We start from the raw sequence: 27,452 nt of genomic DNA, 5'->3' as shown, positions 1-27,452 counted from the left end.
AGACCAGGTTGGCCTTGAACTCAGAGATCCGCCTGCCTCTGCCTCCAAAGTGCTTGGACTACAGGCGTGCGCCACCACACTTTTTTTTTGCTCTCTTCAATATTTCTTCCTTGCTAGTCTATACTAAGCCACATTTGGATAGCAATGTGTAATAGTGTGCTTGGCACAAAGCAGGCACTCAATTGATGTTTATTAAGCTGAATTGCCAATCTAGGCTTAGGTATTATCTGAAAGAGCCTCATCAGTGACAAAGTGATGCAATTACAGGAAAAGAGAAAACTGAGGTTCCCAAAAGTTGGAAGCAACAAGAGACTACTCGGGCACTGCTCAAGATGCACAGTTCTGCGTACCCTGCATCTGTGTGTTCCCTCGCCACAGATCTAACCAACGGCAACCACAAGTACCCAGGAAGAATCCGTGTATAAAAAACTGAATACTTTATGTGGGCCTTATTCCCTAAACAATGTAGTATAACAACAATTTACATAGCATTTACACTGTATCAAGTGTTGTAAAGAATCTACGGATGACTCAGAAGTATATGGGTGGAGGTCCATAGGTTATATGCAAATATTGGATTATTTTATGTAAAATAAAATTTTATATTGGATTATTAAATAATATTGGATTATTTTATGTAAAATAGGGTCCTGGAATCAACTCCTTATGTATACTGCAAGTCAGTAATACACAAATAAGACAGTTATTGCTCTCAAAATCTTTACGTCTACATGGAAATCAGAATGCAAACAACTCAACTTTTCATCGTGCAGTTACCAAACACCATTAAATACCAGACTAGGGCAACAGGAACACTAAAGAGAACAAGATGGATTACTCTCTTGGAGTATTATGTTTCCTTGTCATGAAGCAAATACAGCAATGCAACAAAAATGCTAATTTATGTTACGTATACAAAGAGGCAAAGGGACTGATTGGTAAACTCAAGGAATATTTCCCACTGTTGACGGCTGAGTCCCAGGATAATAAAGAATCAAGCAACTGAAAAAGCTTGAAGGGGAAAGTATCTAAGTAAAAGGAACAAGAAGATTCAGAATCATGAACTATAGTGATCACAATTACTGCCTATGTCTAAAGAAATGAGTAATGGATGGGACTGATGCCGGAGAGGTATAAAGGACTAATCATGAAAGACGGCCTTTAAATACCTAAGAAGAATGGGACCCACTCTATGGGAATGGAGATCCACTGACGTTTAGAACACTGAAGAACATTAACATATGCCCAGAACGGCTTTTAATCAGGTATGGTAAAGTGATTATCATGACGGAAGTTCATATTTAAATGGCTAGAAACAAGAAGCATGCTATGCTACCCACAGTCACACTGGAAAATGCCATCATGGGACAGGAAGTAGAATGGCACAGAGGGAGGAAGTCTAGGCCAGAGCCTTTACTGAGGTTTCCATGGGAAATAGAACACAGGGCTAGATAAACAGTTTAGGATTGGCTAGCTAAAATAATATCCTTTGTCTTTGAACTATCAGGAGAGGCCTCTCATTGTTTGGAAGCTAGACAGGGGATGACTAAAGGGGAGGAATATTTCCTGCTGGAATGCATGGTCGTCCACATGGAGAAGGCAAGGAGGTTCAGGACTGGTTGGGTTGCATATCAAAGGTCTGCTCCTAACTGTGTGCCCTTTGCTGTCTCTAAGATTTCACTGATCCCATGAGGAGTAGTACCAGGTCATATCATGTTTTAGTGTATCATAACATCTTAATATACAGCGAATTTGAGAACTATAAACAGTACAGAAAGAACACTAGTGCTTAGATTTGCATTTCTGGAAGTTCACTTTAGTAGCATGAAGGAAGGAAAAGTTGAAGAGATTCAGACTGAGGCAGAAACAGTGATTACAAGGTCATTTTAACCATTTAAGAATGCTTTAATTTGTCATGACTTTATTGTAGTAATGATTTTAAAAATTTATATACAAAATACAAACATATTTATGGGGTATGCATATACACACATGCATACCACACACACATGAAATCAAAATTATAGGTAAAATTAATGTAAGTGAATAGTAAGAAGTCACAGGTGAGGCTCAGTCAGAGGCTGACCCCAATTTCACATGCCAGCGCCAAACCCAGGCTATAAATGTACTTCTGACCAACCAAGTTTCCCACATTTCCTCCTCAGGTTTGATTAATTTGCTAGAGTGGCTCCCAGCTCTCCATAAACACTCTCCTGACATTTATTTATTGTTCAGAGTATTACAGAGAATTCAGGTGCATAGCCAAGTGGGATAAATGCACAGGCCATGGCAAGGGCATGGGCAGAGAGTGGCCTGGAACTTCCAGTCCCTTCATGAGGTGACAGAAAGGATGGAGATGTGGAGACAGGTTATGTATGTCAGTAAAAGTGTGACTATAACTGGTTTTTTGCAGGTACATGAGCTACCATAAATCATAATTTAGGATATGAGGTAGGGAGATGAGAGTTGGATGGTTTGACAGGGTTGGATGGTGGGGTAAATCCAGGGTTATTAAGATATTAGAAACCTAGGAAAGAGGATGTAGAAAGAGATGGAGTTTGCAATTTCAGACTTCGAGCTTGGACATGCATCTTAAACACATCCCTATGTGTGGGCAGTGCCAATGAAAGGGCGGCTGCTCTGCCTGCTGCACAGCCTCTTGGAATGGCGGCATCCGGAGCTTTCCCAGTAACCAGAAATCAAACCATTTGGCAGGAAAATTGAAAAATCATCAGCTTTTTAAAACATCAGCCTGTGAACCAAGTACAGGACCAGGAATCTAAAGCTGGACATTAATCCCGACCAGAGTTAATGACTTATGTGAACTTTGCCAAGTCAGTCAAACTGGCTGTATCTCTCTTCTCATCAGTAAAACAAGACAGAGTAGCAATCTATTCCACTGAGACACATGGGAACAGCTAACTAATGATTATAAATGACTCTGGAAGTATGAAGTGCTGTGAGAATGGAAAATCATACATTCTAGGACAGTCAGCTCCTCGAAGTGAAAACAATCATCCATTCTAACAATACAGAGAAGGTTTGTTCCACTTACTAAAACCCTGTAATACAAAAGAACCTGGCTATTTATGACTGCAACAGAGGCCCCTGTGACAAACTGACAGATTCTGAAAGTTGGAAAAATGCATGAAAAACAGAAGTTCATATAATACAGGTTATGGCAGAAACCAAAGCATTTACTGAACTTGTTTTGGCAAGATTTTTTTGTGATTAACGTGTGGCATGAGACTTGGGATACACGTTTTCAAACATGAGCAGATGCTCCATGTACTCAAACTGCTGTAGAAAGTCTCTATCCTTTAATAAAAGGTATAGATTTCTCTTGGTCAACTTTTTAAAAAAATATGGAAATAGAAGGCTTGACTGAACATGCCTTGGACTACCACAGGCCTGCTTTATACTGCTAGTCTTCCCAATAACTAGACATGTAGCATGTGGAGGTTACTCAAGTCTCTTCAAGTCTCATCCCATTATCTCTTAAATAAGGATGAAAATACCAGCCCTTGGGGAATAAACAAGCCCTTGCATATAAACTGTTTAGCACAGAACCTAGCACAGAGCAAGTGTTCAATAAAAAGTTTAATTCTCATTGGTACAAATCTCACATGCGCAGTGAAATAAAGATGTCCACCTTTGGTGGCTGGAGAGAGGGCTCAGCAGTTAAGAGCACTGACTGCTCTTGCAGAGGACCCAGGTTTGATTCCCAGCACCCACATGGCAGCTACAAACCTTCCTTAACTCCAGTTCCAGGGGAATCCAATGCCCTCTTCTGACCTCCGTGGCATAGCATGACATGGGTGCACTCACATACATGCAGGCAATACACTCATACACATAAAATAAAGATAATAAATAAAATATTAAAAAAAAGATGTCCACCTTCTTTTAAACAAGTGTTCAGGTATAAGTGCTACCCTGGGGCTCATACAAGGTGTTAGTTAACAACATATGCATAAGCACCTGTTCTCCCTCCTGCCACCGACGGGCACCAGTCTCTTCATCCATCACCACTTAAGCATGTTACTCATGCATGAGTGCTCAAGGAACTCTTATTAGAGGGCTTCACTTGAGGGGCTAGATGAGCATCTACCAAGAATCTTTACCCTCTTTGTGAGATTAGATGACTATTAACAGTTCATAAAATTTAAAAGGCAAAGTCACTGATGAGAAATACAGAATTACCTGACCCTTAATGCCAAGGCAGTTCATTTTAAAAGGCTTCACTTCTCAGGTTTTACTGGGATAGCCATAAATAAAAGATATTTTAAATGCTCCTGATAATAGAAACTTTAGACAAATTTTCTTAAATTGAAGTCTCTTGAAAAAAAATTTATCATCTTATACTAACTTCTGTTGTTTTACCTATGGGACCAGATTATGAAGTATTTAATTATCATTCTTTAGATGAACTGCTCAAAAATCTATTACAGACACACAGTTTCTACCAAATACTAAAACACACAGAAATCAGAAGGAAAACAGCCAATTAAAAAACAAGCAAAAAAAAAGAACAGAAAATAGGGCACTGAGATAAAACCAAGACCAATAAATTGCTAAATATCTTAATTAAGGATGAATAAACAAAATAGGAACTTAAGAGGGAATGGTACAAGATAATGCCAAGATTGTGGCTTGGACACTGGCCATGCTTGACTGGGGTAAGAAACAGAAATTGACAGACTCAGCACAGGAACCCTCCATGTCCTGCTAGGCCAACAGCTGCTACAGGCTCCTGCTCAGTGCTGCCCGAAGCAAACCCTGACTCTGTCAACAACTCTTCTGACTTCTTTTTGAAAAGATGGAAACAAGAATTTTTTGAAAGTAAAATCTCCTTATTCTTAAATATTACCGACTATTTCTTATTTTTAAAAAACTTCAATTGCTACACGGGACTATCGAAACATAACTGAGCCACATACAGCACACCAAGCTTGGAAGGTCTGAAGTAGTATGAGAAAGAGGATGAAGGATAATACCCTGAAAAGAACCAGAGGAAAAGGCTGAGACCAGAACAGGGAGAGTCCAGGAAGAAGAACCAGCAAAGAGCAACTAGGGACAGAAAACTCTGAAGAGAAGTGGCCTACAAGTTTCAAAGCACCAAGTTCCACTAAGGGAAGGACAAGAAGCCCTGACACTGTTTTTAGAAACAGTGTCAGTGGTGTAGCAGACATTATACCCTGACTGTAGTGAGCAGACACACACACACAAAGCTACAAGGTTAAATGGTTCAGTGTGTAATTGTGTCATTGAGCAATAATGAAAAGAAGCTTTGTAAATTATTACCACATACACTATCTCTAAACAGCACTTGAATATTCTTTATCAACTTAGGAAATGTGTTTCCCCAACTCATACTACTTGGTTCAAAACAGTAAGAGTTCAAGACCTCATTAACATGAGTATTATAATCAAATCTGATATCCTCTCCAAATCAATCAAGACTTCTGAACAAAATCCAAGACATTTTGAGACATTAGATAGGAAACAGGAATGCTAAGAGAACTTTTACATTATGTAACTTCCTTGGCCTCACAATCTACACACCACTTAAGATTCATATGCCCTGATGACCAAGGGCAACAGTGATGCCTTCCCTCTTCCTAGCATCTCAAAGTCCCGTTTTCTACTACTTTGAGTGTCTGCTTTTTCCAAATTATCTTATTACGGTTCTGCCTCCCTTCCCAATGATCACAACAAAACAAAACAAAATAACAACAAAAAAAAAAACCCCAAAAACCACACATAAAATAACCATTCTCATAAATAACATACATTACATAGAATATGGTAAGATTCTATGTGTGTTACTAAAAATTTCCTTTTTTTAAAGTTAGGAGAGTTTCCCAGGAAAACTTTAAAATCTGTTTTTTAAAGTTTGTGCATATGCACATATGCGGGGGGGGGGTAGGTGCATGTGAGTCTAGTTGCCTGCAGAGACAAGAAGATGCTGGATCCTCTAGAGCTGGAGTGACAGGTGGTTCTGAGCTAAGTGACATGGGTGCTGGGAATGGAACTCAGGTCCTCTGGTAGAGCATGTGTTCTTAACTACTGAGCCATCTCTTCAGCTCCACCTAAATTTTCTTTGCAGTTCATGTGATGGCTAATATTGTCAATATGGCAGGATCTAGAATCATCTAGAAAACAAACTTGTAAGAATGTCTGAGGGAATTTCTACACTGAATTAACTGAGGTAGGAAGACGCACCTTAACTGTGGGCAGCTCCATTCCATGGGCTAGGGTCTTGCACTGAATCAAAGCAGCAAGCAAGCCAAGCACCAGCACTCATCTTTCCACGTCCTGGCTGTGGAGCAATGTGACCAGCAGCCTGTTTTCTGCCACCATGCCTTTCCTGCCAGGATGGACTAAACCCTGAAACTGTGAGCCAAATAAAAAAGTCTTTCTTTATATCATTTTTATTGGGTATTCTGCTGTAGTCATGGGAAAAGTAAGTACCCAGTTCTACAAGGGACAGATTACTGCTTATTTACAGCAAGCCAACTAGAGGTGATAAAAAACTAGGTTAGTGAAGACTGAAAGTCTGATCCCAAATAATACTATTTTGTCTGTGACAAAGCTAAATAATGTTCCCTAAATATTCCAGCTCCCTGCCTGCCTTCAGTACACATCTAAGACTGCTCTTTTGTACCCTTTTGTCTTTGCCTGAGGTCATGTGATTAATTCCAGCCAGTGAACAGAAATGAGATGTCTTTCTTCTAAACTACATCATTGATTTGCTGGAATAAGATCCACTGAATGCTCTCTTCAGACACAGTTTATAAAGGTGACAACCCCAATGACTTGTGTCCTATAGTACAATAACATGGAATACAGCCCTCAGTAGACTGGAACACGGATAAGAAATGCTTCTATGTTGGTAAAAGACCCCAAGATTTTTCATTCGTCACACAGTATAATCTGGTCTATACTGAATGCTACTATAAGTGACCTCAAAAGCCAAACACATTTAAGCAAACAAAGGCATGAAAAGGAAGAAAATTTAAGGCCCACTGAGCCACCAGAGTCATGAAAACCAAAGAACTGTTTAATGTGTTCAATTTCTGTTCTAGTTTTCCCTTAGACTCTGCAGCTTTACTAACGGTGGCATTTATAATCCAGTATGTGGCTCTGTGCATGGAGCTATTTTGCCTCCAAGGAGATACTTTTTGTTCTTACAACAAGAAAGAGTGATATTAGTGTTTAGTGCCTAGAGACTACCAATGCTCCTAAACATCTTATGATGTACAGAAGAACCCCCTCAACACCAGCAGGTCACTGCTGAGAAACTGACCTGTATATAAAGCCTTTCCAATTTCTGGCTGGGATCAAGGAGTGGGTATGTGTGAAGAACATGAGATTCAAAAACAATTTTCAACATGAGATCATTATTTTTCTCACAACACATTACAATGTTGATATCCCCATGTTGATACTATATTGGTTGAAATTATAAACAAGGGTGATATACAAAAGAAATAGCAGGAGATAGATTATAAGTAACCCTAATTCATTGAATTAATAACTCAGGAGCTTTCTATCAAGGGACAGATGCATTTCAGTAAGTCATACTAGCCATTCTAACTACCCTGAATACAACTATAAACTTTGTGTGAGTGTCCCATGGAAACTGTGTGCTCACAGGGCAACCAGTGGCTGTTGGTTGTTCCCTTCCATCATGAGGGATCCAGGGATCAAACTCAGGTCTTGTCAGCAAGTGCCTTCACCCACTGAGCCATCTTATCTCACTGGCCCCTATAACCCTCTTTTATGGTCAATCTATTAATAAAGCTTTTAGTATTTTTTGATCTATACACTTACAGAATCCATATATTTTGGAGAATTGTTAAAATCAGACATTATCAGGGCTAGACAGATGGCTCAGAGGTTAAGAGCACTGGCTCTTAACCTGACCTGGGTTCAGTTCCCCAGCACCTACAGGCCCATCCCTAACTCCAGTTCTAGGGGATCCAATGCCCTCTTCTGGCCTCTGCAAGCACTGCATGCACAGCTGCACTTACATAAATGCAGGCAAAGCACTCAGCACACATAAAATAAAAATCAACTTAAAAAATTTTAAAACCAGATACGATCTTAGTTGATAAAGTAATGGCTGTACACTACAGGTTGAGGCTCCTTTATCTGAAAACTTGGAAGACAGGGTCTTCAGGACTATGGAAAATTTACCCACATATAATCAGCTATCCTAGAAATGAGTCTCATGTCTAAAGAAGAAAAAAATGCTCTTAGGTTTCTTTCCCTCTTTCAACTGACAAAAAGAACTAAGTTAATTAGAAGGTGCTCTTTTTCTGAGCAGGTATATTACCTCTCTGCTGCAGCTTAATGGCAACTTTCTAGTCAGATCCTGTTCTCTCAAATGATATTGGCAAATATTAAGCACCTACTATGTTAAGTATTTTAATACTAGTTAACAAAATGTTTCAAAGCATTTAAACTAGGGGAAAACAATCAAATATAAATAATTAATTCTAAGTATGCAGGTACTAGGAAGAATCATACATTAATCTAGTCTGAGTTTGAGGGTCTGGGAACATGTGCCTAAAAGTAGGCACATTTAAGCTGAGGAGAGCTGGTGAGAGGTGAAGCAGGTAAAGTAGTCATCTCTGAATGGAGTTTCAGGATGCTCAATGAGGTCAGAACAATGGTGGATTCAAGTCAAGAACTGGTACCACCAGTTTAAAGATGGAGAAAGACTATTTTAAATAAGACTTAATGAGAGATGAATAAATGGAGAAAACCTACCCACATCTGTTTGAAAAAAATTAAAAATGCTATGAAACCAACAATTACATTCTCAGTCAAGTAATCTGTACTTTCCCCTAATCAGTCAGACACTAACAACTGTGTACAGACATCAATTTCCACAAACATGCTTCTTAGCGATTCCCATTCCTACAAACAAATGTATATTTTTTTTTTTGTAGCATTCGTGAATCTTACAGTGTTTTTAGAATTTATTCATCCAAAATAAACCTCCATTATTCAAAGTGGTCCTAAGCTTCCACCTCACTCCTGCAAGCCATGTCTTAACTGGTCATTACTTTATTATCTGTCTTTACTCTGGGCATCAGTCTATGCTCAGGCATTTATTCAAAGTCCCTTAAACCCAAGAATCTGTGACTGCACTGTTCACAATATGTGAAAACAAAAGCTAGATAAAATTGTAAAGCAAAATGAGCTCTATTTCTAAATTCTAAAATTGTTAAAAGAATGACAATTTGACCATACAAATGTTGATTTAGCTGGTTATCATTTATTCTTCTGGCAAACATCACATAATATAAGCAAAGCTATCTTGCTCATTATAGTTACACATTCTTTTCTTTGTACTTTATACAAGTTGTAAACATATTAAGATAAATTCTTGGCTAAACATATATTCCAGAACTTTGACATATACTTTTCCAAGTTAGGCTTAAACAAACTTACGTCATTTCCACCAGAATCATCATTATACAGCAAACTCAATTTGCACATGTTGTTTTTAAATTAACATCCATAATTTTTTAAAGACTTTTTAAATTTTAGCTAAATGGTGGAAGCTGGCCATACTTTTTTTTTCATAAATATACTGGCCATTTTAAAATTAAACATATACAAAAAACACAAATGCATAATTAAAGACATTGAAATTCTTCTTTGTGTCTTCTGTGTCAAAACAACAAAACACTAGTTATTTTAGAATAATACTTTTAATGCAAATGGAATTTGCAATAACTAAGTTCCATAATATTTTGTTACTCAATGCTGATATTTTAACTTGAAAGTTTAACTGAGTACTTCAAAATGAACTCAAAGTATTTGTTGTTTTTACAATTTCATTCTTTTATGAATTTTGGAAACCCCACCCCTCCATAAACCCAGATCAAAGGTTATGAAACAGGCAACCTTCAGACTATATTGTTTGGCAGGCAAAGTGGGTTCTGGGCAGCTGACCCAGAGTAAGCTCAGGAAGTGCTGACTGCTCTACAGACCACAGTTCTTACCAGCTTGCCATGCTGTTACCTGCTGGGCACGTGAGACAGCCTCTACTTTTAATATTATAATCTCATTATTTGTTCATAAACAGTACACATGGATCAAAAGATCCAAATGCTATAAACTTGATGTTCAACCTTACTAGTTATATTTCTAACTTAGGAAAAACAGATCAAACCAAAAAGGTCTCATTTTAATAGTTTGTTGTTCTTATTGCTGTTTGTTTCTGGTGTTGGAAATTGAACCTAGAGCCTCATGCATGTTAGGCAAGCACTCTACCAGAGCTACATTCCCATCCCATGGTATTTTTTATACAACAAATTAGCAGACATATACTTTGTACATAGCGGACCCTTCTTTGTATATGGGTGCTATCCTCTTACAAAGAATACTGTCAAGAGGGATCTGAATCTGAGAAATGTTAAGTCATTCCAAAGAAAACTACTCTGATTTTACCATATAGCTTTCAAAGAGTGGCTTTCAACTTTACCTATCTATACAAGATATGATACATAACATGTAGCTAAGTTGTTCTTTTGAATCCTAGAAAGTGAACGAAAGTAGAGATCTTGTAATGACAAACTGGAAAAGGTGGAAGAATCTGAAGAGGATGGGGCTGTGGCCCTGTTGTACAACAAAGCATCACCTTGCACAGGGTGAGTAATGAGAGGCCAGGAGCTGTTTCTCAATGAGAAAGGCTACAGAGAAAGAAAGACACTGAGTAGTGCTGGAGAGAATGCTGGAAAATATAAAAATCCACAGCTGTGAAGAGAACCACGATGTGATAGCTAACTCCAGTCTGAAGTTGAAGAAACAGAGGAACAACACAGGAATTACGAGGACAGAAATCTACCGAGTCTTTTATAAGTAACACACATAAAAGGCAAATTTCTAATTTGCAAAAGGTTTATAGAACTGACACAATTTACCTATGACACAATTACCCATTTACCTATTCTGTCTCAATTCTTTGAATTTAATTGATTCTCATCTGAATAAGTAATTCAAAAACTTTTAACTGTAGAAGCTTCTTAACCGCACTCTGATGTGCTATGTAAAAAGCTTCACCCCACTTAACCCAGTAATACCAAAATTACTACAGTCATGCTCATTTTATAAACATCAATTAAATTTGTTATCACTGTACTACATTAATGCAATGACAAAGAGACTGAGTCATTGCACTTTAAGAAAAATTACACTCACTGATTACCTCAGGAGCTTTAAGTTGTGGGGCTAAAATTGAAAACAAAATTTATTCCAAAACAGAATGTCCAGAATATTACATAAATAAAATAGCCAGAGAATTAGGCATCATCTTCACCTATGAATAATGTTCTCCACAAGGGATTTAGAAGTTCTAAAAATAGCACTAAGAGGGCAAATCTCAAAGTTTATCCCTGATGTATTTCTAAAAAGCTTGCTAGTAAGCTTATTCACAAAACTGACTTAAGGTAGTTGTGTTTTTCAGTAGCATTCAGAATAATCTAGCACTTGGTAAGAATATGCAGATTGGCACACAGAATAAAACAATTGTGTAACATTTTGTAAACTAGCTGCAATTTTCAGTAGCTGAGTTCACCAACCGTGTAACAGAATTATAATGTTCTCCTAAGCCATATGCATGTCTCATGTATCTGAAATGGAAAAAAAAGGAAAAAAATGAGCCATTTTGATGAGATATTTACTATATATAAACTATTATTACATATGGATATATAAGAAAAAGACTCTGAATGTCTCAGTCCAGTCATTCAATGCCTACATGAGCATGTTAATTAGGAGTTCAACAGCACTTGACAAGCATTGGCAGCCAGCAAGCAGTTCGATCCCAGGAGGAGAAACACAAAGCTGAGGCACTAAGGGCTCAGTGCACTCAAATTTTCACCTAAACTCAAGCTATTAATGACTACCTTAGTGAGGATAGCTAATAAACACTAAAAATAATTAATTAATTAATTTTAAAAAAAACTTCAGATGCCAATTCTCAATCATGAAAAATACTTTCACATTATGAAGGAAAAATTCTCTCAGGAAAAAACAGGCTATGTGAATATTTTTCACCTTTTACACAAGCAGAAACTTTAAGCTCTATTAATGTCAAAAAAAACAAAGCAATATACAAACTAGTCTTAAAACTTTGTAGCCTTTGAAATGACTTGATTCCAGCCTCCAGGTTCCGGCCTGAGTTCTTACTTTGGGCTCCCTAAGTGATGAACTGTGACCCAGGAGATGTAAGCCAAATAAACCCTTTCCTCCCCCTCTCCCCCTAAAAAGAAACGACTTAATTCTTAACTGAAACATACACAAAAAAATTAGATCACTAGAAGTTTATATAATTATCTAAATCATATACTCTGATGTTTTCTAGTTCTATAAATTGTTTTCAACATGAAAAGAATTCAGCTGAAAATAGCTTTTTCATTAGTCAGCATATACAACCCTAAAATATTTTCATATCCCTTTTTTGTCTTAAATATAAAAAAGAAAATAGTTAAGATTTCTTGATACTTACACGAGTATTAATGGATTTTTTGGATACTCTTCACCAACTATAATAGGCGGAGAATCTGCCTGCAGTATCTCTATTGGTGTTTGTAAAATGTGAGACAGAGCTCTTAGCTATAGGAAAAACAGATGAATTAGCAAGGACAAGAAAAGTGCAAATTGTATTCAAATCTTAAAGGCCTAAAGCACACACACATGAACATGGAGACCGGTCAGAGCAAAGATGTGCTGCTTATAAATGTACCAACAACTTGGTGGACTGGACAGTAAAATATTTGCTGAATAAATAAATAAATATAACATAATAACATCAAAGGCAGAAGGTTTTCAAGCCCTGGCCACACAACGGCTTTATAAAAGTACTAACTTCAAAGTTTATGAAGTGGATGATGAATAGGCTGTGTTTATGATACTAGTCTCTGGCCCTGAATACATTTGAATCTGTAATAAAAATTTTTTAAATACGAGTGCTTAAGCAGAAGACCAAATCAAGACCAACTGACAGAGAAAAAGCAGAATATGGTAAAGTGTGAAGTTTACTTTTAAAATCTTTTCAGATGATTTTAATGTTCAGCTAGTATTGAGAATTACTGTTCTGTAATTTTAAGGCAAGAACAGGGTGAGATATGTATGTGCATTATTCTCACCTGTTGCAGAATTTCTGTGTAATTAACATGCTATACAACTTAAATTTTATAACACAACATAAAAACTTAAGAGCTTAAAACCTAATGAGTAGCCATCAATGAAAGTCATGGTAACATTTTGCTGACATACTGTGGCCAAGGCCTGAAAGTACCTCTATACTGTATGCATATTAATTCCATCAGTCCTCCCAATTTTTCATGGAATGGACCCTGCCAATTGTTTGGTCGTGCTTGTTGCTGTTTTGACACAAGGCTTCACTCTGTGGCCCAGCTGGCTGAGAACTCGCTATATAGACCAGGCTGGCCTCAAACACAGAGACACTCTCGCCTCTGCCTCCCAATTGCTAGTGTTACAGATCTGAGCCACCACATTCTCATTAGTGTTATTTTAAACACCTAGAATCTGAGGCAGGAGGAAGTTAGAAGACTTAGTAAGTCAAACATTAGAAAATTAAATGATCTAAGCTGAAGTGAGGAAGCTGACTCAAGTCCAAGGTTCATGTGCACCTGCCCCATGACAAGTACATTCCATCAAGAACACAGGTCCTTTAGGTTTTGAAAGTTAAAAATCACTTTAGGAATATGGAAAGGATTCTGCACTGCATGAAAAAAAAAAAATACTCTACTTTGATGAATGTTCCTCTGGAACACATTTTTCTTATATCTAAAAAATTTTTTTAAAAATCTTTCAAAGATGGAGGGTGCAAATCAACCTCTGCATATAAAACTCTTCCAAAATCATACCATAGGGCCAGCAAGATACTGGCCACCAAGCCTGACAACCTGAGTTTGATGCCTGTGACCCAGACAGTGAAAGGAGAAAATCAACTCCTGCAAGGTGTCCTCTGATCTCCATACATGCACTATGGCATGTACATGAATGAACACACACACACACACACACACAGTCATATAGTAAAGAATTTCTTTTGGCTTTGGCTTTGATAGTATCAATGTGTTCCATTGAGAAAACAAGTTTTACTTCAAATAAATTCATAAGCAATGAATGAGCAAATGCCCTTCAAAAGACTTAATTTTTTTTCTCAACTTAGAATTAATTAGGTCTCTGATATGCATATTAATTTGTAAACCTTAGAAGAAAGAAAGCTCAGGCAGCTTTATTCCTAATGTCACAATGCTAGCAGGAACATTTCCAGAGTTCCTGAGTCAGGAGAGACACACAAAACTAATGGGCACAGTTCCCTCTGCTGGAGAGGACAATTACAACATTGTAATAAAATATGGAGGAACATTAATGGTACATCTTCAAACAGCAGTTCCTAGAGACATTTCCAGAGACTTCAAGGTGACTGATCACTTTATATAACACTAGTACTACCAGAGTCGTGTACCTATCATTTTAGTTTATGAACTCTTATGCCTATGCTACCTGCCTTATTTAATGCTCACAGATGCTACTGACTACATGTAACGGTCTTATTATCCTCATTCAATAATTCTAAAACCACAGGTCAAGAAGCTGGATGACTCACTCCAAGGTTACCACAAAACACAGAAAAGCCAGAACTTGAACTCAGGACTTGTCTTCTCTCCTCTTCCCTACCACCTCAGAGTGCTCATCACTATCAGGCCCAATTAAGTGTTTTGTTGTAGTTAAATGAGGTTGATAGTGAAAAATTTTAAATTAAAACTAAAAAGTTATCTCATCTCCCTACATATGTCTGAATATATTGTTTTATTATATATTAACGCTAACGCATCGATTACTTAAATCATTTAAAGTATGTCACTGTCAATTTGGAACTCAACAGAAAATTTAATAGATGTATTGTGTGATAAGATTTGGCCTGTAATTTCATATAAAAATAAAAATTTCATTTTACATAGCACGCAGCTCAAGCTGGTCTCAATTTTGGGGGGGTAGGGGGAATTAAGAGAGGATCTCCCTATATATATAGCCCCTGCTGGCCTGGAACTTGCTAGGTAGACTAGACTGGTCTTAATCTAACTTACTAAGATCTGCCTGTCACTTCCTTCCAAGGGCTGGAATTAAAGACATGCTTCACCATGCTCGCCTGGCCTCAAGTCTTGATCGTCCAGCCTGAGTTTCCCTGGTGCTAACATTGTAAGCGTACCACCAACACTGGCTCATTTTCTATTTCTGATGTAAAGGAGAAGTTACTGTTCCAAAAGTGATTTTTATCAGCTGAGCTACTACGGTAAAAATTTAGTTTCATGAACTACTTTTTATATATAAGATTATATATTATATATATTATACATATATGAATTTTATTTTTTGAAGTAGGGTGTCACTATGCAAACCCAGGCTAACATCAAAGTTATCCTGCCTCGGCTTCCAAAGTGCTTGGATTACAGGTGCACACCAAGACACCAAGCAAGTCTTCATTTTTGTAAGTACAGAAAATCAAAAAGATGAGCAACAGAAGCATGCACGGCAAATGCAAAATCAGACAGATGCAACGCCAGCTTCTACAACAAACAGACCTGAGCTGAGCTATCTAAACCGCAATTGTGCTGCGCTTACTCAAGGTGCACTCTCCAAGCAAAAGACGAGAATGTTTAGTTCACTGTTTCTTTGTCACCAGAGAAATGTCAAGTAGATGAAGAAAAGGGCATTTTCAAAGAAAAACTGGGCTTAACAGGAAAGTGTGTGAAAACTACAGATAGGATTCAGAGATAACAAAACAATCACCAAGAACAATGACAAACTTACCTCAAGCTGACCTCCCCACGCAGCTGTGTTTACAATATCCTCACAGTACTTCCCAAACTCTTCTGCAGAAAACAGATCATAATAATTTTCGTAACTCTTGTTACCCAATCCCTTTTGTAGGTCCCACAATTCCTTGTAAGAACGTCCAGACCATGAATACCTCCCTTCTTTATCACCTCCATTTACAACTCAATATACTTCACAGATGCACACTGAATTCATCCCAACTGTCTACCATCTTCCCGTCTAACAGCAAAACACTTCTGCTTCTCTCCTGCAGCCTGAGACCCAGAGACCTATGTAATAAGCTTACTTCACCCATCATCTAATACAGTCTCTCAAGTGCCAACATATTCATTATCCTGACATATTTTATATAGCCAAAACCTACATCCAAAATATCATGAAAGACTAAAATATATAGCTTCTATATACTTAGACTTACTGAAAGACCTTATGAGAAATGAGGGTAAAAGTACAAATGAATTCAATCTGCTTTTCCAGAGGTAGCAAGAAATAGTTCCTCTACTTGTTATTTTAGAAGTCCCAACATTATGTGAATTGTAAGTTTTAGCCAAAGAGATTTTCCTGAATAAGGCCCAACACAGTAAAAGCCCTAATCTCCAAGATTACAACAGATTAATTTTGTTCATACACCTTTAAACACAGCATGTAAAAACGGGCTGAAAACCCTTTCTGTCCAGAGAAGGGAAGAGAAGCTACCAGAACCAGAAGAAAAATATGCCCAGCTTTAGTCTCTTTCACTACTAGATCCTTGGTGTTCAAAACAGTGCCTAGAAGTGTGTTTTATAACATCATGGCCTTCAATAATTACTGATTCAATAGATAAAGAAAATTAATTATATCTTTTGTCTTTTTGACTCTCAGTAATGAATTAAATGCGCTCTTACTAGCAGAGTTGGTAACACAAACTTTAGGAAATGATACATCTGCTAACACTTGAGATCTATCCACAGGTACTTGGCACATGCCTCACTTACCACAAAGAACAAACCCAATGCCAGCGCTCATTCTATCATTCTGTACCATGCCGAATCATCTCCCATGGAGGGCGGGCTCCATTAAAAGACTGAGTCTGAGCCATCCTTCCCCAACCCTCCTGGCCACAGACTGAATCACAGTGGATACTGCCAGACCTGCTCTCTTCCTTAAACACAAATTTTCCTTTCTATTCTTTCTTTTAAAATGTTATGTGTATGACTGTTTTGCCTGCATGTATACAGATATATCGTGTACATGCAATGTGCATGGCGGCCAGAAAAGGATGCCAGATCCCTAGAATTGGGGTTATAGACCGTTAAGTCACTATGTGGGTGCTGGGTCTGAACCCAGGTCCTCTGCAAATCCTTTCAGATTCTGACTTGGTCTTACCCTCATTTGCAAGTTGTACATATTTTTAACTTCATTATTAAATTTTTATCTTAATATCAAAATTACTATAGAGAATAGGGCAGATGGTTGCTTACTTTGGGGGGGAGGAGTTAAAATCAAATTTTACTTGGGTAATTACATGCCTAACTACAGCTTATTGACAGTAACATTATATGTCCCAAAGTCTGAAATAAAAGAACATGTTAGTTTTCATAGTAATTGAGTGCTCAGCATCTTGAAGCCTAGTACAGGCATACTTAAGAGATTGCTCAAAACTCCCTCTACACTTTAAATATGAACTTAACATGTCTTTTCATTGATTAATCAAAAAGTGACTAATCCTACTCCTATTTTCATCTAATTAATTATTCAAGTAAAGAAATTAATATATTTTAACTACAAAGTGGTTAAGTACTTAAAAGATATTAATAAACTATATCTGTTTCTATTCAACTATAGAAAATTTTGCCTAAACTTTGTGATCTTTTTTCTTCATATGGACTCAGAAGATTCTTCTTACATGTTGTACCCAGGAAGTTCTTTACTGAGAAACAACCAGAACCACTAGCCAAGTGTCTGAAGAAGAATAAATTACCCGGAGTATACATATCTCCTGTACTGGGGTTTGTTAAAAATGGCAGGAAGTCTTCTGCGTGGCTCTGCATGTAGTCAGCCGTCTGCTTTCGTAGGGCAGGCACAGTCAGAGCACAGTCCTGATCTCTCAGCTGATCCTCAAGGGCTCGGTACATACAGTGGCCGTCAGATGGAATCTGTTTAATTTCCAACTCTCTGGCCGCCAATATTTGTGCGAGTTTTTCAGCTTCTCTACATCTGGCTCCAGACAAGTTCTCAGTTTCAGCCTCAGCTATCCTTTCCTCCCGCTCCTTCTCCAGCGCAGCTTTCTTTTCCTAAGATAAGAACATCGGAAAGTTAATTTATATTTAGAATTAATTCTCATTTTTAAGAGAATGGAGACAGTAAAGTCTCAAAAACCTTTGGCCATTTCTCTCTCTTCTCCTACAAGCATTATGATACTGATCTTCTCATATTTGTAGAATTTCCTACACTCTAACTTTTAAGAGAAAAGTACTTTATTCACCTGGTCCCTGTGTTCCCAGCACCTAGCTCCATAGTGGAACATAGAAAAGCCCTTCTTGCAGTCAGGTAGAGTGGCACACGCCTATAATTCCACCACCACTTGAGAGGTCGACACGGGAGGATCAAAAATTTGACTCTAAGAATTGCAAAGGAGGGCACCATACTCACAGCTAAAAACAGCTCACAGAGCAAGCTTACCAGAGACAAGTGTCAAGAGATGAGAGTGAGGGCTGGAGAGACACAACTGTCATTAATACATATAGTCCACACTAATACAGTAAAATTGCAAAGATACACAGAAAGGGTTTGGAATTCTTTTTTCATGGATGGTAGATTTTTATTTCAAGGAAGGTGTCTTTCTGCCTTTATGACTTTCTAAATCTCTACTATGGGATATTTGTACACTTGGAGGGAAACTGTCTTTTAACTTAAAAGAAAAAAAACTAAATTCTACAAACCTTGCCGAGAGTAGGAAATACAGAAAAGGAATTAGTAAACCATAGGAACCAAAGACTTCCACACCCTAACTCTTCATCCCCCTGGGTCAAAAGCAAACATGAAGGCCAATTCCAACACACTTCCCGCCACATACTTGTACTGCTGCCCACTGTGTGCCATGTGGGATAACTTCAAGCGTTCACCTCAAAAGCTGTAATATCTCACCAATGAAACATAAACCTATTTAAGACTTTCTTTCCAGCTTTAAGAAGTAACAAGAACAAATTTCTATCACTGTGTATGTGTAATGTGGATCTAGGATATAAAACCTTAAAACACAAGATGGCACTGTTACTTTATAAAAGATTATAACAATTTCAGAGGGGAGAGGAAGAATAAGCACCTTTGACATCATCTAATCCAAAACCCCTCATTTTCCTCTTCTGAGGAAACAGCACGCAGAAAGATTTCCAAAGGCCATACAGCTGGTTAGAGCAGAGCAGGGACCAGGGACAACACAGAGCTCCTTCTATCCAGGCACCTGAATCAGAATAAAAGTCGGAGCAGATGGGAGCTGGAGTTAATCATGTCATATACTTTTTTCTGACAGAATGAAACTTCATTCTATCTTCAAAGCCCTGTAAGTCTCTAAAATACGAATTCCAATCATTTCATTTTCTTCCTTAATTATCTGTCTCAGAATTACAAGGCAACTGAATTTGCTTTCAGCACATCAGGTGGGAAATTCATTGGATTATTTTCTCTGTGATATAGTTTCCAACACTAGGCACTTTCTTTTCTACCACAGTGCTAAAGATAGAATGGCCCCAATAAGGTCCAATGAAGAAATACAAAGAAGATAACAAAGAGCACGGGACTCACAAATACTCTGTTAAAACAGCATCATGTTGGTATGGTACTAGTCTCAGGTTCATATTAAACTTTCCTTCTGCCCCTGATATAATCTAAGTCTGACCCTTCTCATTTGTAAAATAAAGAGTCTGAACTAGATCTCATTCTGCCTCTCAAATTTCTTGTTTTTGTTGACCAAGTCTATTTCTACCTTGGGTTCTTTCTAAAATACCAAAGAGCTTCCTAGTTCTTTTTATTTAAAAAGATTATTTACGTTTTTTGATAGGGTAGGATGGGGTAACAGGCCAGAGTATGGGTGTAAAGGTCAGAGCACACTTGCAAGAGTTAGTTCTCTCCTTCTACCATGTGGGTTTCAGGGACTGAGCTCAGGTCAGCAGGCTCAGCAGCAAGCACCTTTCCCTGCTAAATCATCCTGTCAGTCCCAAGTTCCTGAATTAAATAAAATACTCCTATGCTTCTCCAGATTAAAGAGATGTGCCCTACAAGGTTCTCTAAGAGCCTTATAATAAATTACCACTAGTTTTATGTTTTTCTTCCAGGGCTGTCTCTTTGCCAAAGACAAACACCATTGGCTAACTGGCTTTTCATTCCTTGGTGCTTTAGCACAAAGAGGGGTTCTAATTAACATAGTTCCCATCCCAGTTTCAGGTTCCATTTTCTTTTAAAAATTTTATTTATTTATTTTTCTTTTTTATAATTTTTCATTGAATTTTTATGTATTTCATACATAAAATCATCTTTATACCCCCTTTCCCTTTGGTGCCCTCCCATAGTTCCCCCTACTGGAGTTCATAGATTCTGTCATTTGTATTAAGGCCTATTATGTAAAGTCAATGTCCTGAGGTGTCCCCCAGTTCATCCAGTGGTGTTTAGTCAGCCCATCTAGAGTCTCTCTATTCAAGATCTGCTCTTCCTCACCCAGCAGTAATCAGCTGCCAATAATTCTTCGGCTGTTTTTCTTTCTTAAAACTTTTACTGGATTAGGGACTGGACAAACGGCTCAAGGACTTAAGAACACTGGCTTCTCTTGCAGAGGACCAAGGTTCCATTCCCAGCACCCACATGGCAGTTAACAACCATCCCTAACTCCAGTTCCAGGATATCTGATGTCCAATCTTCTGACCTCTACAGGCACTGCCTACATGCAGGCAATACACACACACACACACACACACACACACACACACACACACACACACACACACACACACATTAAAAGATTCGTTTATGTGCTTGTGTTGGTTGTATGTATGTGTACTTGATGTATGTGCAGTGCCCTCGGAGGCCTATTTATTATTTTTTTATTTTATGTGTCTGAGTGAATTGCTCATACATATGCAAGTGCACCCATGTCCTGCAACACCCTCAGAGGTCAGAAGAAGGTGTCGGAGCCCCTGGAACTGCAGTTATGCACAACTAGTAGTCACCATGTGGGTGCTGGCAATTGGACCCAGGTCCTCTGCAAGAACAGCCAGTGCTCTTAACTGCTGAGCCATCTCTCCAGTCCCTATTTTCTTAATTATTATGAATTATTAGTGTTTTCAGCTCCAGAATCCTACTAGATGAACAAAGTAATACACTTGGCACTATTTTCAGGGCATTTTCTCTGCCAAGTGAAAAACAGAGTACAGTTGAAAAGGTATTAAATTCAGTTGGGAGGGAAGTAGCAAAACTTAAGAAAGATACAGCTTGTTCTGTTACCTAAGGGTTTAAGTAGGGATGAACAAGCTTTGATAAACACAGAAGTGATCTTCGTTTTTCAGAAATAGGCTACTATAAAATATAGCACTTAATAAGTTCAAAAAATTATTGTTCTATTACTGGCATACCAAAAAACCTGTTTTTGATCTTTAAACGCCAGGTGACAGTTGTGGGACCATCACAAAAAGAAGAGCTATCATAAATGGGGAGTTGAATTAGGTAGCCTTCAAGGGAACATGAGAGGTAAGCAATTTTAAGAAATTCACAATCATAGTATTAGTCAAAAAATATTAGTGAAAAATAAAAATTTTATATAAATATGATAAATATTGGACTATTTACAACTTAACTTTTATGCAAAGAGAGAATGCTCTTAGGCTTAATTTAAGAGGCATGTGATACTACACTTAACACTAAACAATGTTATCATTTGCTGACCCTTGAGTTCTCCAAGCTGTGTATTAAGGGTTCTGGCAACAGTATTTTATTTAATACCCATAATAATCCTATAAAACAAGTATTATGTTCCCCTATCTATTATGAAACTGAATGCAAAGTCATGAGAGTGAGTGATATTAAAGGCTTCTCTGGGGCTGGGGTGTAACTCAGGTGCAGGACTAGGACTCCACAGCAATGTACAGTGCCCTGTTTGACCCTCAACACAGTAAAGAAAGAGAAAACTTACCTGTTCTGTCTGACACTAAACTTCCATGCTCTATAATATTATGTACTACTAAAAAAAAAAGATGTAAAGCTAGCTTTAAAATATGCATTTAATCTTAGAAAACATGAAGAGTTAGTAAAATAGTATTCAGGACTCGAGGATTGGGTTTAAACCTCCTGAGAGTAGAAAGGCTTCGCCTTCCTAACTCCATTCTCACTACACTAAGATCAATAATTCATAACATTCAATATCTCTCTTATAGGTGTTTTTAATGCAATATTTCATTTTAACATTTTTTTTATTCATGGTATTTCTCCTGTTTGGCATATCTTGTCTAAAGAATTATCTTGGCAGCTGGAGAGATGGCTCAGGAGATAAGAGCACTGGCTGCTCTTGCAGAGGTCCAGGGTTCAGTTCCCAGCACCCACGTGGTGGCTTAATAACAATCGGTTCCAGTTCCAGAGAACCCGATGCCCTCTTCTTCCTTCTGTGAGCATTGTATACATAGTGCTCTTACATACATGTAGACAAAAAACACTCATACACATAAAACAGAAATAAATAAACCAAAAAAGGAGAATAATTATCTTTCCTTCAAAGTCGAACCCATCATCTAATATAATGAACTTTCCCTTCTCTGAACTTTTAGTGTAATTAATCATATATAAATACAAACAATTGTCTTGAGAATTTTTGATCCCTTAAATGTCTTACTTTATTTCTAGGTCCAAACCCTTGCTTTATCCCTCTGTGTCACACTTTTTAAACAGGGCTGTGTATCAGACTCTCATGACCCCACACACTCAAAATTCTAAACTAAGTCTAGGATAATGCATTTGTTTGAAAAAAAAAAAAAACACCTTTGCTTCCTCCTCACTTCCTCCGAGAACTGCAAACTAAACATCTCTTTCATATTGTTTTGGACCTATTTTCTTCTTTAACAAATGAAGAAAAGAAACCCTATTTCCCTGCATTATTGCCAGGACTGATTCTATTTAAACATCTTAGCATACTATAAATAGGACAAGCACGTAACAGAGGCTAGTTCAGTTCCCTTGAAAAGCACTCCATTTTTCCAAATTTCTTCTTACACAATACCTAAAACAGTATTAAGCACACAGCACTAGCTTATATACTTGGTGATATGACTTTCATACCCGTCTCTTTTGTGCTTTTGAAATCCGAGGTGGTTGACTCTCAAGTACCATGTTTGAAATGTTAACAGCAACAGAATCTATCTGAAGGAACAAAAGCATTAAACCAGTTAATAAAGTATTTATTACTGAAAGTATTAGCCACTAAGTAATTATTGAAAATTACAAATATATCCTATCCCTTCCTTCCACTTTGAGCAGCAGCACTAGATACAGTATTAGATAATATAGTTTCATTTCCTTTCTTTACTTCCATGGACAAATTTGTTAGATTCCCAAGAAGTTTCTTCATAATCCTCCAAAGATAATGCTCATCCTTGCCCACCTTTGTTCCTTACAGGAATGCCCACTCCAGGAATCTAAACCCCTTGCTTTCTGTAAGTGCCATCTCACTGGGCACTGCACTCCTCATGCATGAACAAGCTGGCAGCAGCCACTTCTTCACGGTAATTAACCAGAACTTGATGAGTACCGACTTCTGAACCTAGAAGTGAGCTATTTTTATCTTTTCTTGGCTATAAACCATAAGTTCAACTTTAAAAAATATATATTTTATTTATTATTTTTATTTTATGTGTATGTGTGTATTGCCTGTGTGTACAGAAGCGCATCTATGTCGTGCAATGCCCACAGAGGTCAGAAGAGGGCATGGGATCCCTTAGAACTGGAGTTACGAACAGTTGTTAACTGCCATGTGAGCGCTGGGATCTGAACCCAGGTCTTCTGCATGAACATTCAGTGTTCTTAACTGCTGACCCATCATCTCTCAACTGTTAAATCACCAGTACTACAACCAATCCTAAAATTCAAATGGTATTGTTTATTGGAGGAAAAAAAAAAACTCTAATAAGCTTCTAGTAGAATAAGCATCTTGTATTTTATTACTGTAACTTTAAGCTAAGCTATCTGTTTGGTACATATATAAAAGAACTAAAGCACTTATAGCATTTAACCCAGAGACAGAAATCTTCAAACTTCACATTCCGAGTGATAAAAATATCAAAATCAGACAGACTTTCACTGAAACTATTTTTTGATTTTCTTCTTTTTTCAGGATTCTACCAAAATTCACAACTAGATTAACAATAAGCAAGAGCCAAGAAGCATGTAAAAAACAAAAAAGAACAGGAATCTGGGTAGAGGTCAAAGAAAAAAAAGTTTAAGTTAATGGAAAAGATAAGCGTTTACAGTAGTCTAGAGAATTTACAGTTTAACAGGTGAACAATGTGTACCTAGAAATACAACATTTTCCTCCTTAGAAACCTACACAAGAAATCTTGAAAGGGAAAGTCTAAAAGAGCAAACAAAACACTTTTCTAATAGAAAAAAAAACAGGGAGATAATTAGTATTACTATAATTGTGACAAGAGGATTGAACACATGGAACATTACACCCTGTTTTCTGAACATAAAAGGTTGTATTTTATTTACATTTACTTCTTTTGGTGTGTGTGTTTATCATGTAGAAGTCAGAGGACAACTTGTGGGAGTTGGTTTTCTCTTTTCACCATGTGGTTAAGTTCCAGGTATCAAACTCAGGTCTTTAGGCTTTTCCTCAAGCATTCTTATCTGGTGAGCCATCCTGTTGACCCCCCCAAAAGTCTGTCACTTTCTTTGTTATTGCTTTTGAGACAGGATCTTGCTATGGATCCCAGGGTGGCCTCAAACTCACAAGCCCCCACTTCAAATGCAGGGACTACAAGGAACTGCCACCACGCAGGGATGGAGATAAAGGAATTTTAAGGGACAGGCAGGTGGAGGATTGTGACCAGATAATTAAATTAAAGAGTTTGGCACTATAGTTAATAAAGGACCACTGTAAATGAACACAGAGAAACTGTTCCCTTCTTAACAACAAATCAAAAACGAATCAAATAAAACATATTATAGTAAATGAGACCTTGCATAGGCATAAAAAATTCCTATCAAAAGTTGACTGAGATTGTTGAGTGTATGATCCTTAACATCCAAAACCCATGCAGTGAATTCCTACACTGCTATAAAGGAATTCAGAAATACCCACCTGGTTTTGAATTGCAGCTTTGACACTTAATAATTATCTTGACTTCAGGACAAAGTGCTTAATCTCTCCATGTGTTTTTCTCACTGGAAAATGTGGTAGTCTACACTTCTATGGTAGTTCCTACTTCCATAGGAAGTATCTTACTATTATTATTACTGAAGATTAAATGTCATAATGCATAAAGTAATTAGGATACATGCATTAGTTACAATGATGGAGGCCAAAATGATGACCAGCATGCTCCTATTTACACAAGAAGCATGTAAAACTTCATTACAACTGTTCATAAAGCATTTTATAACAAATATGATTGCACATTTGTTGTCCCACTGGGTCATCGTATCATATGTGGAGAAACTTATTCTCTGGAAAATTAAGTAACTGCAGAAGTTATAATCTTATTCACTGGTAATTCTTGACAGGAAGTTTAGTACACGTTCATCTGTTCATCTCTTTGGCAAGTAAAGTAGGAAAAGAAGTGGACATTCTTACTGATTTCCCCTGTCACAACATTAATGAAATATTATACCTAGGTGTGGTGGCCCATGCTTATGATCTCAGCACTTGGGGAGACACAGGAAGATACGAAGGTCAAGGTTATCCTTGGCTACATAGCAAGATTAAGGGTAGCTTGGACTATAGGACATCCTGTCTCAAATAATAATAATAATGATAAACTGTGATGTGCACGACTGAAGGACCTCACTAACAATTTTATGAATGTATACAATAAAACAGTTTCGCCACAGTAGTCAGCTGCTCCCAATGACTGTAAGCAAGAACAAGTACCCCCCCATACCTTATTTTCCTTGGAAGCCAACTTCAAATGCTCCAGCTCTTCTCTGTGTTTCTGCTCCATTTCCTTTTCTAACTTAGCAACCTCTTCAGTGAGTTGCTTCCTCCTCTTTTTGTCATTCTTGGGGACAGCATTCTTCATTCCCTGAATTTTGGCTAAAAAGTCACCAAAATCATCATGTCAGAGCCCCAGGAAGGAAGGACAAAAAGCATTAAGAGGCTGGGAAGACAGAAATGTGATTATAGAAGCAATTACTCATCACACAACAATCAGCTACAGAAAAAGGCCCGGATGAAGCTTGGGACCAAGCAAGCTCGTAAACATAACGGTGAGTTTGTTCGGTTTGATAGGACAATAGGGGGTGAAGTCATCTTTCCACCTTTCAAGTATCCACCAGATACTACGGTGAGGCACTTCCGACCGGAGCACCGCGGCCGGCTTCGGAAACCTGGGTAAGAAGGGGGTCAAGACCCCGGTTCCAGGCACTCTTGGAGAATCGCACGCGGGCGGCACCGGCACTAGGGGCTCTGGGGCCGATGAGACCACAAGGGTGACCCGCAAGTCTGCACGGACCGAGTCAGTCGCCGTGCAGGCTCGCGAGAACACAGCCGCCACCCTCCCGGCCCGGGTGTGGACCATTAATTCCCAGCCCTCGCGCGTCACCTTGCAGCTCCTTCTTCTCCTTGCGATGCCTTCTCACCAGCTGCTCCTCATCATCAAGCTCCTCCGCCAACACCTCCTCCATGACCACCAGGAGGCCGGGGACGACCAGGTGGCCTGGTGTACACTGTGGAGGAGCCGGGCACCACCCGGAGGCCAGCACCTCCCACCCCGCAGTCCTCATCCCGTGTGCCATTGGCCGCAGCGAAGGCCCAGCCCCGCCTCAGGGCGGCTCCAGATCCAGGCCTAGCCACTGAAACCTAGAGGGCCGAGCCAAGCCTGGGACGCATGCACGCTGCTGAGCCGGCTTCAGCGCAAAGCTACGGCGTCAGGCGATTGGCTCTGAAGGCAGACGCACAGCGATGACGTAACGAAAGTCATTTTGCGTGGTTTTCGATTTTTTTGTGTGTGTGCTTTGAAACATCTCTTAGTGTTTGGACTCCTTTGCTTGCTAGGTTTAATTTTTTTTTTTTTAACTTTTTAAAAATGCGTAGTAGGGGACGTGGGGACACATTAGCATACGGTAAAGTATTAAGCTGTTTCCAAGGTGGCAATAACGCAGCTAAGTAATCAAAGAAACGACTCCTTTTGAAACGTCTATAGGAAAGAAAAGAAGGCTATATAAAGGAGTAAACGTCGTAAAATTCAGGGGCTTGGTTTAATAATACCTTAATTCAATGATGAGTTTGCCAGAGTGTCTGGAAGGTTTCAAAGAGTAACAGGTTTAAACCAAATTTGCCACAAACTCAGTTTACTGAAGCAAATGGAGAATGGGGAATTCTCACG

The 27,452-nt window shown here is 38.3% G+C and overlaps 1 protein-coding gene across 10 annotated transcripts in view; it reads right to left on the bottom strand.

Annotated features, from left to right (window-relative positions):
- The window catches only part of Otud6b (OTU domain containing 6B), a 54,108-nt gene extending 27,251 nt beyond the window's left edge, over positions 1-26,857 (bottom strand). For 6 of the 10 annotated variants that reach the window (XR_003848662.1, XR_003848661.1, XR_003848663.1 and 3 more), the window contains exons 1-7: positions 26,670-26,855; positions 26,010-26,161; positions 23,191-23,271; positions 17,855-18,167; positions 15,868-15,929; positions 12,530-12,636; positions 11,601-11,651 (exon numbers count right to left, since the gene is read on the bottom strand). Coding sequence is in view for 6 of the 10 variants with exons in the window: in XM_029560896.1 (XP_029416756.1) it covers positions 11,601-11,651; positions 12,530-12,636; positions 15,868-15,929; positions 17,855-18,167; positions 23,191-23,271; positions 26,010-26,161; positions 26,670-26,850 (947 nt within the window). In the remaining 4 variants the exon portion in view is untranslated. Of the gene's footprint in view, positions 1-9,267; positions 11,652-12,529; positions 12,637-15,867; positions 15,930-17,854; positions 18,168-23,190; positions 23,272-26,009; positions 26,162-26,669 lie in introns of those variants that run through there. The other 4 variants (XM_008827623.3, XR_003848664.1, XM_008827624.3 and 1 more) reach the window with 4 other exon arrangements.
- Between the last annotated feature and the right edge of the window lie 595 nt (positions 26,858-27,452).

Source organism: Nannospalax galili, unplaced genomic scaffold (assembly GCF_000622305.1).
Source record: "Nannospalax galili isolate Female #2095 unplaced genomic scaffold, S.galili_v1.0 scaffold872, whole genome shotgun sequence".
In the NCBI taxonomy this organism is placed as follows: domain Eukaryota; kingdom Metazoa; phylum Chordata; class Mammalia; order Rodentia; family Spalacidae; genus Nannospalax; species Nannospalax galili.
Note: the sequence above shows the minus strand (reverse complement) of the source record. Positions and strands in the feature narration are given on the sequence as shown.